Source organism: Microchirus variegatus (genome assembly GCF_963457635.1).
Source record: "Microchirus variegatus genome assembly, chromosome: 2".
Lineage (NCBI taxonomy): Eukaryota > Metazoa > Chordata > Actinopteri > Pleuronectiformes > Soleidae > Microchirus > Microchirus variegatus.
In genome coordinates, this window is record NC_139803.1 from 674,089 (window position 1) to 689,035 (window position 14,947).

Genomic DNA, 14,947 nt, shown 5'->3' on the forward strand with positions numbered 1-14,947 from the left:
ATTGTTAACATTAAGCTAAGATAGTTTCAGTGTTTGCATTTAGCTAACGCTGTGTTGTTAGCATTAAGCTAACAAATTCACGTTGTGGGCTCTTGTTAGCCTGAAGCTAAGTGTGCTGTGATGTTAAAATCACTGGTTTACTCTATGAGGTTTGGTATTAAAATACATTTTAATACATTTGTAGTATTTTTAAAAATACACACATATTATCCTGTTATTGTTTAAGTCTTAAATGATGAGGATTTATGTAAAAAAAAAGAAAACATCACACAGTTTATTAGAATAAGAACATGTTTACAACATATTTACACGGTATTCAGTTTTTCTTTTTTGTCATTTGAGCTTTTAGATTCAAAATCAACATCCTCAACCTCCTCTCCAGCAGGTGGCGCTGTGACGGCGCTCAGATGGTGGAAGCGAGCGGCCCTTTCACCAGACCCTGCTCTTTACGCGTCACCGCCGCGTAAATGCCGCAGTCACGCGCCTCGCAGAACCCCGGAACGCCGGCGTTCCCGACGGCGCCGCGCTGACCCGACGCTCCGGGGAAGCCGCGAGGACCGCGGGGGCCGGGAACGCCGTTACTGGGTTCTGCGGCGTGACCCGGTAAACCTGAGGAGAGAGGAAGTAATTAGCATTATACATGATGACGAGAAGGAAATGAACCACTCACTCTCCCACACCAAAGTGGGTTAGGGTCCCACTTTGGTGTGGGAGAGTGAGTGGTTTACACCTGTTTACCTGTGAGGCCTTGTGGTCCATCAGGTCCTGACAGTCCTAGACCTGGATCACCTGAGGAGCCTTTAGGTCCTTTTTCACCTGTTCATTAAAAAAATAAAATAAAAATAAGGGAAACGACGACTGTGTGTGTGTGTGTGTGTGTGTGTGTGTGTGTGTGTGTGTGTGTGTGTGTGTGTGTGTGTGTGTGACCTCTGACCTCTCTCTCCCTCAGCTCCGCTCTGTCCCTGCAGTCCTCGATCGCCCTGAACTCCTCTGGATCCTCTCACTCCAGATTTTCCTGTTTTTCCCTGAAGATGAAGATGATGATGATGATGATGATGAAGATGATGAAGATGATGATGATGATGATGAAGATGATGAAGATGAAGAACAGTCATCATTAGTTCATCAGCTCAGATCATTAACTAATGATTAGTTAACACTAACTCATTATTTACTCATTTTACTCAATCTAAACTCAAACTAATAAAAAACTAAACCTAAACCAAACTAAAACTTAAACTAAACATTAAACTTAAACTAAGACTAAAACTTAAACTAAACCTTAAACTATTCCTTAAACTAAGATTAAAACTTAAACTAACCCTTAAACTAAAACTTAAACTAAACCATAAACTATTCCTTAAACTAAGACTAAAACTTAAACTTAAACTAAACCTTAAACTAAAACTTAAACTAAGGCTAAAACTTAAACTAACCCTTAAACTAAAACTTAAACTAAACCATAAACTATTCCTTAAACTAAGACTAAAACTTAAACTAAAACTTAAACTAAGGCTAAAACTTGAACTAAACCTTAAACTAAAACTCAACTAATCCTTAAACTAAAACTTAAACTAAGGCTAAAAGTAAACTAAAACTTAAACTAATCCTTAAACTTGAACTAAGACAAAAACTAAACTAAACTGAACTAAAACTTAATCTTAAACTAATACTTAAACTAAACCTGAATCTTAAATTAAGGCTAAACCTTAAACTTAACCTGAAACTTAAACAAAAGCTTAACCATTAACTTAAACTAAGACTAAAACTAAACCTAAACCTGAAACTTAAACTGAAGCTAAATCTTAAACTTAAACTTAAACTAAGACGAAAACTAAACTAAACTGAACTCAACCTTAATCTTAATCTAAACCTTAAACTTAAACTAAGACTAAAACAAAACCTGAAACTTAAACTAAAGCTTAACCATTAACTTAAACTAAGATTAAAACTAAACCTTAAACTAAACTAAAAGTAAAAGTAAAACTTTAACTAAACTAAAACAAATAAAAACTAAACTAAACTAAAACTTTAAACTAAAACAAATAAAAATGAAACTAAAACTAAAACTTAAACTAAAACATAAAACTAAACTTAACTTAAACTTTCAAACCCTTTCTAAAAACCAGTAAAAATGAGCTCATTTGCATAAACCACAGTTGTTGTTGTTTACTCACATGTTTCCCCGGTGACCCTGGTTGACCTCTGACCCCTGGTGGTCCGATGAGTGTACTGTTGTTGACAGGACATCCTTGAGAACACTTAGCTCTGATAGATGAGGCGTATTGAGAGATCTGAGCTGAGACGACACCACGACACAACTGAAGAACCTGATCATCACTGAGACCAGAACCCTGAACCAGGACCAGAACCACAGATCAGCTTTGACTCTGACATGAGCGCAACTCACTCTCCCTCACCAAAGTCCAGAGTTCATTTAGACTTAACTCAGTGACACAAAGTGACCACACGAGGCAGCAGAGGACCAGCAGCTCCTGTGTCCCTGTGAGCTAAAATCACTGGTTTTCTCTGTGGACTTTGGTGTGGGAGAGTGAAGAAAAGCAGTAAAACAGATTTGTTGTGTTGTGTGTGTGTTGTTGTGTGTGTTGTGTGTTGTGTGTGTTGTTGTATTGTGTGGTTGTGTGTTGTTGTTGTTGTGTGGTTGTGTGTTAGTGTGCGTTGTTGTTGTGTTGTTGTTGTGCTCTTGTTGTGTTGTGTGTGTTGTTGATGTGTTGTGTTGTTGATGTGTTGTGTGTAGTGTGTTTTGTGTGTTGTGTTATGTTGTTGTGTTGTGTAATGTTGTTGTTGTTGTGTGTGTGTTATGTTGTTGTTGTGTTGTGTGGTTGTGTGTTGTGTTATGTTGTTGTTGTGTTGTTGTGTTATGTTGTTGTTGTGTGTTGTTGTTGTGTGTTGTGTTGTGTTATGTTGTTGTGTTGTAATTGTGATGTTGTGTTATGTTGTGTTGTTGTTGTGTGAGCAGTAAAACAGATCTTTTTAAAGCTGAAGAACACAGACTCACTGAAGAACCTTGGACTCCTTTAGTTCATTGTGTTGTTGTGTTATGTTGTTGTGTGTGTTGTTGTTGTGTTGTTGTGTGAGCAGAACACAGACTCACTGAAGAACCTTGGACTCCTTTGGTTCCGGCTCGTCCTCTAACACCAGCGTCACCAGGTGGACCTAGGTCTCCTCTGGATCCGGGGAGTCCTGGAGGACCCACAGGTCCAGAGACTCCATCAGGACCCAGCGCCCCCTTCAGGCCACGCTGTCAGGAAAACATCAAACATAGAAGAGATTAATGTAAAAATTCAGCCCAGATGAGTACATATACATATACATATACATACATAAATATGTATGTATATGTAAATATATATATACATATACACATATATATACATACATATATATACATACATATACACATATATACACATATATACATACATACACATATACATACATATACACACATGTATATACATACATACACATATACACATATACATACACACACATATACATATACATATATACACATATACACATACACACACACATATACACATATACACACACACTGTGACTTGTTTAAACTCACCTGTCCTTTATCTCCTCGCTCGCCTTCGTTTCCCTGAAACAGAATAAAAACAAAGCGTTCATCACTTCCTGCAGACGTTCAACAAACAACAACAACAACAAGGTTAAACTTTACCTGTTGACCTTTGACCCCTTTAATCCCTCTCCTGCCTGACGACCCCTGCAGCAGGAAAACAATCAAAGTTCATATTTGTAGACTTTGAGTCGTAGATGATTAGTTTTTCTTCTTCAAATAAAACCTCACCTGATCTCCAGCTGCTCCTGACTCTCCTTTAGATCCCTGTTAGAAAAACAAGTCAATAACAACAACAACAACAACAACAACATTTATTCTTATTAACCAAAGATTTTACACTTTTTAAAACCTAAATAGTTTCTGAAGTTTTGAAAGTTTCACACTTAACTGTAAAAATAGACTTTTTGAAATAGAACCATTGCTTTATAGTGTGTGTGGAAACCCTGTAGGACACATGAGGACACATGAGGACACATGAGGACACTGTGAGGACACATGAGGACACTGAGGACACTGTGAGGACACATGAGGACACTGAGGACACATGAGGACACTGTGAGGACATGTGAGGACATGTGAGGACACGTGAGGACACATCAGGACACATGAGGACACTGTGAGGACACTGAGGACACATGAGGACACATGAGGACACATGAGGACACTGAGAACACATGAGGACACTGTGAGGACATGTGAGGACATGTGAGGACACATGAGGACACTGAGGACACGTGAGGACATGTGAGGACATGTGAGGACACATCAGGACACTGTGAGGACACATGAGGACACATGAGGACACTGTGAGGACACATGAGGACACATGAGGACACTGTGGACACTGTGAGGACACATGAGGACATGTGAGGACACTGTGAGGACACACGAGGACACAGTGAGGACATGAGGACATTGTGAGGACACATGAGGACACTGTGAGGACACATGAGGACATGTGAGGACACTGTGAGGACATGAGGACACTGTGAGGACACACAAGGACACATGAGGACACTGTGAGGAAAAATGAGGACACTGTGAGGACACACACACACACACACACACACACACACACACACACACACACACACACACACACACACACACACACACACACACACACGGGACTGTCCCTTGATTCTTCCTCTTTTTAATGTCACATTAAAGTCAGAACAAACCCGGAAGTGAGAAGTGGTTTCTTTGTTGTGTGTTGTTGTGTCGTTATGTTGTGTGTTCTTGTGTATTGTTGTGTTGTTGTGTATTGTTGTGTTGTTGTGTATTGTTGTGTTGTTGTTGTTGTGTATTGTTGTGTTGTTGTGTTGTTGTTGTGTATTGTTGTGTTGTTGTTGTGGTGTGTTGTTGTTGTGTGCTGTTATGTTATGTTGTTGTGGTGTGTTGTTGTTGTTGTGGTGTGTTGTTGTTGTTGTTGTGCTGTTGTTATGTTATGTTGTGGTGTGCTGTTGTTGTATTGTTATGTTATGTTGTTGTTGTGGTGTGTTGTTGTGCTGTTGTTTTGTTATGTTGTGGTATTGTTGTTGTGTGTTGTTGTTATGTTATGTTGATGTTGTTGTTGTTGTTGTGCTGTTGTGTGTTATGTTATGTTGTTGTTGTGGTGCTGTTGTTGTGTGTTGTTATGTTATGTTGTTGTTGCTGTGTTGTGTTGTTGTGTGTTGTTATGTTATGTTGTTGTTGTGGTGTGTGGTTGTTGTTGTACTGTTATGTTATGTTGATGTTGTTGTGGTGTGTTGTTGTTGTTGTTGTTGTTGTGTACACACCAGCTGGCCCTGCAGACCCTTTGGTCCAGGTTTTCCTGGTACTCCTGCGTCTCCTTGTTCTCCTGCTCCTCCCTGTTTGAGACAGACAGACATTTTTATTCCTGGTTTTGTTCTTCTTTTATGTAAATTTGTTTTTAAACAAACATTTTAATTTGCAGAGTCAGAGTGATGTCAATAAGTGCCATGCTAACGTTAGCCTCTTAGCCCGTTAGCCTGATAACAATCCACCATTGTCATTTTCCAGTGAAGACATGAGTTTGAGTTTGTACATGTTGTTTGGTCTCGACCCCACGACTACATATGTGAACAGTGCCGTTTCCTGCCACAGGGGGTGCTATCCTTGGTGGACTCGGCCTGGTTCAGGGTGATTAATATCATTCATTCATGTGTCAGTGCTGTATTGTCCTGACGCTCACTCACCACAGCGCCCCCTCTGCCTCGTGGACCTCTGACGCCACCGTCGCCTTTGTTCCCCTGAAACAAAAGAAGAAGACATTTTGTCAGGTCACAACAAAACCAGGACCTGGACCTGGACCAGGACTCTGACATAGAGTTTAGCTTCCTGTGCTGTTAGCATGTTTTGATGTTAGCATGTTTCTACGTTATCATGTTTCTAAGTTAGCATGTTTCTATGTTAGCATGTTTCTATCTATCCATGTTTTTATGTTAGCATGTTTCTACGTTATCATGTTTCTAAGTTAGCATGTTTCTATGTTAGCATGTTTCTATCTATCCATGTTTTTGTTAGCCTGTTTCTTTGTTAGCATGTTTCCTTGTTAGCATGTTTCTGTGTTACCATGTTTCTATGTTAGCATGCTTCTATATATCCATGTTTCAATGTTATCATGTTTCTATGTTAGCATGTATCAACGTTAGGATGTTTCTATGTTATCATGTTTCTACGTTATCATGTTTCTACGTATCCATGTTTCTACGTATCCATGTTTCTATGTTAACATGTTTCTATGCTAGCATGTTTCTACGTTACCATGATTCTATGTTAGCATGTTTCTATGTTAGCATGCTTCTATATATCCATGTTTCAACGTTACCATGTTTCTATGTTAGCATGTCTCTATGTTAACATGTTTCTATGCTAGCATGTTTCTACGTTACCATGTTTCCTTGTTAGCATGTTTCTATGTTAGCATGTTGCTATGTTACCTTAGCACCAAATGGTCCAGGCTCTCCCATGAGGCCCGGGACTCCAATCAGACCCTGAGGAGAAAATCACAGAGTGAATAAAACTGATTGTTTTGTAGATTTAATGTTTAATTATTGTTATTATTATAATAATAACAATAATAAATGTGAACTCATCTGAACTCACGTCTTCTCCAGGATCACCGTCACTTCCTCGCGCTCCGTCCACTCCCCTCCCTCCCTGAGAGAAATCAGGATTAAAAACACATCAGTCCCTCTGGGGCCCCCCAGTGGCCGCCCAGGTCATTTCAGGTTGAATCATTATTTATACGTTAATCTCATCACGTTACAGCAGCGCGAGTAGAACTTTAATTCTCTCAGGCTCCTCCCACCTCATTTGCCAGTGTGTGTATTTGAATAAAGAGGCGGAGTCACCGGGACCAGGACTGGGCGTGGCCTGAATGATGAATCATGTGACCCCGAGTGAGTGTCCGTACCTTTGGTCCACTGGGTCCGACGCCCCCTAGCTGTCCGCGGTAACCCTGCAGACGGAAAACGGGATTATTAGATACACGGGAATATAAATAATCTCTGTAATCTGAGTCTGTCATATCCTGATATATTCTTAATTTGGCTGGATTACAGAATTAAATCAGATTATTAGAGTTTATGTAATCCCATTATATTAGTGTACATAATCAGATTATTAGAGTTTATTTTATCCAATTATATTAGTGTACATAATCAGATTATTAGAGTTTATTTAATCCCATTATAAACGTGTATATAATCAGATTATTAGAGTTGATGTAATCCCATTATAAACGTGTATATAATCAGATTATTAGAGTTTATGTAATCCCATTATATTAGTGGTGATAATCAGATTATTAGAGTTCATGTAATCCGATTATATTAGTGTACATAATCAGATTATTAGAATTGAATTAATCCAGTTATATACGTGTATATAATCGGATTATTAGAGTTTATGTAATCCCATTATATTAGTGGTGATAATCAGATTATTTCAGTGGAGATATTCAGATTAGACTCAGATTACAGATTACAGATCCTCACAGTGTAGCCTTTGTCGCCGACGTCTCCTGGAAACCCTGGAGCTCCGATCTGACCCTGGACACAAAGAATACTAATATATAATAATAATAATAATAATAAGAGTATTATTGATACAGTTTAACTTTGATGTAAATGAAGTTAAACTTGTGTTTCCTTCCTGCAGAACAAACAACAACAACAACAACTATTGACAGTCTGATGTTTTACCTTCTGTCCGTCTCGTCCCTGTGGACCATGTTTACCTTCATCACCACGAGAACCCTGAGACACACACACACACACACACACACACACACACACACACACACACAATAGAATGTATATATATCATATATCATATATATTTATAACATTTAAAAACATATAGATTAACATTGAACTTTTCTTCTTTACCTCGATACCTTTACCTCCCTTTGGTCCTGGAGGTCCAGCGTCACCACGACGACCCTGGAATAACACACACACACACAAGAATATCAACATAAAGTCAAAGTTATATGACACACACACACACACACACACACACACACACACACACACACACACACACACACACACACACAGGTGTTTCCTTACAGTGTCACCTTGAGCTCCACCCCCTCCTCGAGGTCCCTCCATGCCGCCATCACCCTGTGGACAGAGAAGAGACTCAGTCACATGACTTCCTCCATGACCTCATCTTAATGTGTGTGTGTGTGTGTGTGTGTGTGTGTGTGTGTGTGTGTGTGTGTGTGTGTGTGTGTGTGTGTGTGTGTGTGTACCTTCAGACCCAGCTCTCCGCGCTCACCTGGATCACCTGGAAGTCCTGTTTCTCCCTGTTGTTCACAAAACAAAATCTACGTCAGTTTAAGTCTACGACGTCTTTAAGAACACGATCACGTCTTTGTCTTTAACTGTTAGATAGACGTTTGTAAACCACTCACTCTGCCACACCAAAGTCCACAGAGAAAACCAGTGATTTTAGCTCACAGGGACACAGGAGTGACTTTGGTGTGGGAGAGTGAGTGACTTTGGTGTGAGAGAGTGAGTGACTGTGGTGTGGGAGAGTGAGTGACTTTGGTGTGGGAGAGTGAGTGACTTTGGTGTGGGAGAGTGAGTGACTTTGGTGTGAGGGAGTGAGTGACTTTGGTGTGAGGGAGTGAGTGACTTTGGTGTGGGAGAGTGAGTGAGTGACTTTGGTGTGGGAGAGTGAGTGACTTTGGTGTGGGAGAGTGAGTGACTTTGGTGTGGGAGAGTGAGTGACTTTGGTGTGGGAGAGTGAGTGACTTTGGTGTGGGAGAGTGAATGACTTTGGTGTGGGAGAGTGAGTGACTTTGGTGTGAGAGAGTGAGTGACTATGGTGTGGGAGAGTGAGTGACTTTGGTGTGGGAGAGTGAGTGACTTTGGTGTGGGAGAGTGAGTGACTTTGGTGTGGGAGAGTGAGTGACTTTGGTGTGAGAGAGTGAGTGACTTTGGTGTGGGAGAGTGAGTGACTTTGGTGTGGGAGAGTGAGTGACTTTGGTGTGAGAGAGTGAGTGACTTTGGTGTGGGAGAGTGAGTGACTTTGGTGTGGGAGAGTGAGTGACTTTGGTGTGGGAGAGTGAGTGACTTTGGTGTGAGAGAGTGAGTGACTTTGGTGTGGGAGAGTGAGTGACTTTGGTGTGAGAGAGTGAGTGACTTTGGTGTGGGAGAGTGAGTGACTATGGTGTGGGAGAGTGAGTGACTTTGGTGTGGGAGAGTGAGTGACTTTGGTGTGGGAGAGTGAGTGACTTTGGTGTGGGAGAGTGAGTGACTTTGGTGTGAGAGAGTGAGTGACTTTGGTGTGGGAGAGTGAGTGACTTTGGTGTGGGAGAGTGAGTGACTTTGGTGTGAGAGAGTGAGTGACTTTGGTGTGAGAGAGTGAGTGACTTTGGTGTGAGAGAGTGAGTGACTTTGGTGTGAGTGACTTTGGTGGGGGAGAGTGAGTGAGTGACTTTGGTGTGTGAGAGTGAGTGAGTATAACGTCACCATCGCTCCAGAGAAACCTGAAGCTCCATCGTCTCCATCAGGCCCAGCGTCGCCCTGAGGGACAAGAGGTCAAAGGTGAAGGTGTTTTAGTAGAGCTGATGATGCTGATGATGATGATGATGATGCTGATGATGATGATGATGTTTCCTCACCACTGCTCCAGTGTCTCCTCCTCTTCCCTGAACTCCTTTGGTTCCTTTATAACCCTGAACAATAACAAAAGACTCAAACACTGAACATGAAACTCAGTTTTGTGACGATGATGAAGTAAAAACACTCAGACTCACGTCTCTGCCTTGACTTCCTGGTTGACCGGCTTTACCCTGCAGACCTGTGGATCCCTGACAGGAAGAGGAGCAAACGCTGTTTAACAAAATAAAGCCACATAAAAACAACAGAGCTGTGCTTTTATATTTCATTTTATTATTTTCTTCCTAACCACAAACCTTTGGTCCAGCGAAACCAGCGAATCCCGGTTCTCCAGGTTCACAGTCGCACTCTGTAGGCCCCGCCTCCCCAAGCGCCGCGTCACCGCCAGACTCCTCCTCCTCCTCCGAGGACGAATCCGTGATCGGAAACTTCATTTAACACAAAGTAAAAAGTTATACAACAACACAACAAACTGATTTGTGTGAATTGAACCTTTAAAACTTAGTGAGAGACAGAGAGAGAGAGAGAGTGACTCTTTTAGCTGGTCGCCCAAGCCCCTCCCCCTCCCTGTTTGCCCCTTCCCCTTCCAAACACCTGTTTCTAACAGACATAGCATAGTATGACGTTTTTGTCAAATTTAGGACCAAACATTTTTTTAAACCAAAAGAAAGATTTTCAAAAAAAGTTGTCAAATTTTACACGAAATAGTATAATAAGACGTTTTTGTCAAATTTTGGACCAAAAAAAGTTTTCAAAAAATGTTGGACCAAAAAATTATTTTTTAAAAAATTGTCAAATTTTGGACCAAATTTTTTTTTATCAAAAAATGTTGTCAAATTTTGGACCAAAAGATCATTTTCTTAAAATTTTTCAAATTTTGGACGACATAGTATAATAAGACGTTTTTGTCAAATTTTGGACCTAAAAAGGATGTTTTTTTTAAATTGTCAAATTTTACACGAAATAGTATAATAAGACGTTTTTGTCAAATTTTGGACCAAAAATCTTTTTCAAAAAATTTTGGACCAAAAATTTTTTTTTTTTGAATTGTCAAATTTTGGACCAAATTATTATTTTTTAAAATGTTGTCAAATTTTGGACCAAAAAATGATTTTCTTAAAAAGTGTCCAATTTTGGACGACATAGTATAGCAAGTTGTTTTTGTCAAATTTTGGACCAAAAAACACATTTTAAAGAAAAATTGTCAAATTTTGGACGACAGTTGTCGTATTTGAAGAACAGTCGATGACACAGAGTAAATGTGTGGAACTTCCACATTCACATTTTTGTGAGAAACGTGTGCGAATTGACAGAGAATTGAGAGATTTAACATCTATTTTATTAAAAAAAGGCACAATACACACTCATTCTCTCTGAAACTCTGAAAATGTCCAAATAAAATACAAAACTTAAACTGCTATTGTTTGAAAACCGTAATATGTATCAACACTTTGATTTAGGTGAGAAAAGTCTTGAGTCTCGTGATTCGTTTAAAGTTTGAACCACGCCTCTACGATAAAGTTTGACGACATGGTGACGCTCCAAAGTGGGCGGGGTTTGGGTCATTTTATCCATTTGGTGTGTATGTGTGAATCCCCCCCGATGGTGGTCTCACCTGCATGACCTCCGTGTCCTCCTTGGCGTAGTGGGACTCTGCGATGGTGGCGTAAGGGACGGCGTCCTCTGTGATCATGGTGACCCGTGTGGGGGCGAGCGGGTCATAGTCGGGTCGCTGACCCCCGTCATGGCGGCGCGGCGTCTCTGGAGGACGTGGAGACGCACGGTTATGACGACACAGTTTGGACGGAAACGTCGTACAGGTGGTGAAAGGAGAGCGAGGATCGCTGATCTCACCTGGTCGACGAGGAGAGGCCATGATGACGTCGTCGTAGGGGTCGACGATGACGACGACGGAGCCTTCAATGGTTTGGTCCTCACCTGCATCACAGGTGTTTGAAAATGAAGACGTTACCACCTCCTATGAGTCTACGATATCTACGTCACACGTCCACGTCTAAACCGCTCACTCTCCCACACCAAAGCCCATAGAGAAAACCAGTGATTTTAGCTCACAGGGACAAAGGAGCTGCTGGTCCTCTGCTGCCTCGTGTGGTCACTTTGTGTCACTGAGTTAAGTCTAAAGTAAATATTTTAAAAGCTGAATTCACTCAAATCAGTCATTGTAAGTTAGTGATGGAGGCAGCAGTGGATCAACAACTTTGGTGTGGGAGAGTGAGTGACTTTGGTGTGGGAGAGTGGGTGACTTTGGTGTGGGAGAGTGAGTGACTTTGGTGTGAAAGAGTGAGTGACTTTGGTGTGGGAGAGTGAGTGACTTTGGTGTGGGAGAGTGGGTGACTTTGGTGTGGGAGAGTGAGTGACTTTGGTGTGGGAGAGTGAGTGACTTTGCTGTGGGAGAGTGAGTGACTTTGGTGTGGGAGAGTGAGTGACTTTGGTGTGAGAGAGTGAGTGGACTTTGGTGTGAGAGAGTGAGTGACTTTGGTGTGGGAGAGTGAGTGACTTTGGTGTGGGAGAGTGAGTGACTTTGGTGTGAGAGAGTGAGTGACTTTGGTGTGGGACAGTGAGTGACTTTGGTGTGGGACAGTGAGTGACTTTGGTGTGGGACAGTGAGTGACTTTGGTGTGGGACAGTGAGTGACTTTGGTGTGAGGAGAGTGAGTGACTTTGGTGTGGGAGAGTGAGTGACTTTGGTGTGGGAGAGTGATTGACTTTGGTGTGGGAGAGTGAGTGACTTTGGTGTGAGAGAGTGAGTGACTTTGGTGTGAGAGAGTGAGTGGACTTTGGTGTGGGAGAGTGTGTGACTTTGGTGTGGGAGAGTGAGTGACTTTGGTGTGGGAGAGTGAGTGACTTTGGTGTGGGAGAGTGAGTGACTTTGGTGTGAGAGAGTGAGTGGACTTTGGTGTGGGAGAGTGAGTGACTTTGGTGTGAGAGAGTGAGTTACTTTGGTGTGTGAGAGTGAGTGACTTTGGTGAAATTGAAGCTGTGTGAGTGAAGCTGTCTCAGGCTGTAAAGTAGGTCATTTATATGCTAACATGCTAATATGGCGTTAAAAAAAACAAAGCTGAATGATAGTAGCTATACGTTGTTGGGCATGGATGCTAACATTAGCAGCTAGCATCAGAGGTGACCCAGCAGAGTGAGTGGTTTACAGACGTCTGTTAAACTGACGATGATGAAGATGATGTTACGTGTTAACAGGAATGTGAAGGTTACATTGTTTCTCATCAGTGAAAAACAGACTCTGACCTGAGTGGTTTCCAGAATATTCGTCTTGGCAGAAACAGAAGACGACGCACAGCAGCAACACCACAAACCGCGTCTGTGTGACAAAACACAACGTTATTAAGAACTTTATTAAGAACGTTAGTGTCGGGCTTTGGTGTGGGAGAGTGAGTGGTTTACAAACTTAATACAAACAGTGAAGATAAAGACGTGAACGTGTTCTTAAAGACATCGTAGACTTAAACTGACTTGTTCCTTCTGGCAGCCATTTTTTGGGATTAATATTAAGATAAAATATATTTAAAGGTAAAATAATAAGATAAAATATATTTAAAGGTAAAATAATAAGATAAAATAAAGTTATAAATAAAATATTAAGTTAAAGGTAAAATCTTAAGGTAAAATAAAGTTATAAATAAAATATTAAGTTAAAGGTAAAATAAAGTTACAAATAAAATATTAAGTTAAAGGTAAAATGTGAAGATAAAGTGACAGTTTCACTCAGACTCAGAGGATTCTTTGTTCTTTGTCAGGAGGAAAAACTTTTCTCAGACTCTTCTCACATTCCTCAAGTGTTCCTGTGAAGGGGGGGGGGGGCAACAAGCTAAAGCTAACAAGCTAAAACCACGTCAGATTTATGGGTTAGACGTTCTTTCTAATGAATACATTCTTAAATTCAACCTCATCAGATTTCTCTGTCTGATCGTCAGAGTCTGAAATCAGCTGCAGATTTACAGCAAAATCAACTTAAAGCCATCGTCAGAATATTTTCCTTAAAACAAGAAACTTTTAAGTTTTTAAAACGAAAACTCTGGCTGAGACAGGAAGTGAAATGAAACATTTAAGTTTTACACACTGAACAAGAGTAAATGACCGCCAAATCTGTAATCTGGATTAGATACAGATGAAATTTAGTCTGATCATAGAGTGTACCGTCCTGCACACACATACCAAATTACGTTCAAATCTAACGAGGTTTGACTGAGATATTTTAGTTTGATTTGCAGTTTTACCCATTCAATGGGACTGAACCATGTTTAAATTGACACCAAATCTGTAATCTGATAAGGATCTGGATGAAATTTAATCTGCTGGTAGAGTGTCTGATTCTGCACACACACAGCAAATAACGTTCAAATCTGATGAGTTCTTACAGAGATATTTTAGTTTGATTTACAGTTTTACCCATTCATTGGGACTGAACCATGTTTAAATTGACACCAAATCTGTAATCTCAATCGGATCTGGATGAAATTTAATCTGCTGGTAGAGTGTCTGATTCTGCACACACACAGCAAATTACGTTCAAATCTGATGAGGTTTGACAGAGATATTTTAGTTTGTTTTACAGTTTTACCCATTGTAAGAGATTGGGATTTATTGAAAGTTTGATCCTGTTTTGTGACGTCATCTGTGAGTCGATTCCCACCAAAATTGAGTGGCAACAAACGTGCGTGATCACCTACACATCCCCCAAAATTCAGACTTATCTGTCAAACAAAAAAAAAAAGAGCGTTTAATTCAGTTCTGTATTGAGTTCAGTTCACAAAATCAACTATTTACAGACGAACGTTCTATTCCCGCTGAAAAACGTCACAATGTTAGATGCTAACATGCTAAAATGCTTCTTACCTGCTCACTGGAGGCTGCCATGATTCTGCAGAATCAGAACCTTCACCGGACGTTTTCAGGACACAGATGATGGTAAACCAAGAGCAGGACACAGTTTCCCCCTCTGCTGTCTCCTCTGTCCTCAGTCTTGTCTCCTCTGTCCTCAGTCTCCTGGAGCCCTCAGGTTCCCGGGCTCTGACGGGCGTCTCCTGTCGTCTTCTCTTCTCGTCATCACGGTGAGAAATACCAGAGTTTTTCTGCAGTACAAATACTTCGCTTCTGTGCTTCAGTATTACAGATACAGATACGTACAACATTTACGTATCTGTATCTGTGCTTTATTTGTA

The 14,947-nt window shown here is 40.8% G+C and overlaps 1 protein-coding gene across 1 annotated transcript; it reads right to left on the minus strand.

The window, feature by feature from the left end:
• Positions 1 to 403: 403 nt before the first annotated feature.
• On the minus strand, positions 404 to 14,642 carry LOC310944555 (uncharacterized protein; the record flags this gene model as incomplete). Its single annotated transcript, XM_083910355.1, has 26 exons — positions 404 to 609; positions 739 to 816; positions 935 to 1,025; positions 2,178 to 2,354; positions 3,116 to 3,262; positions 3,599 to 3,631; positions 3,713 to 3,757; positions 3,842 to 3,877; positions 5,392 to 5,463; positions 5,812 to 5,865; positions 6,556 to 6,609; positions 6,722 to 6,775; positions 7,032 to 7,076; positions 7,615 to 7,668; positions 7,822 to 7,875; positions 8,008 to 8,061; positions 8,191 to 8,244; positions 8,376 to 8,429; positions 9,601 to 9,654; positions 9,753 to 9,806; positions 9,888 to 9,941; positions 10,047 to 10,178; positions 11,366 to 11,511; positions 11,605 to 11,688; positions 13,014 to 13,086; positions 14,622 to 14,642. 26 exons carry the CDS (start codon positions 14,640 to 14,642, stop codon positions 404 to 406), a joined length of 1,980 nt encoding a protein of 659 aa, XP_083766481.1.
• Between the last annotated feature and the right edge of the window lie 305 nt (positions 14,643 to 14,947).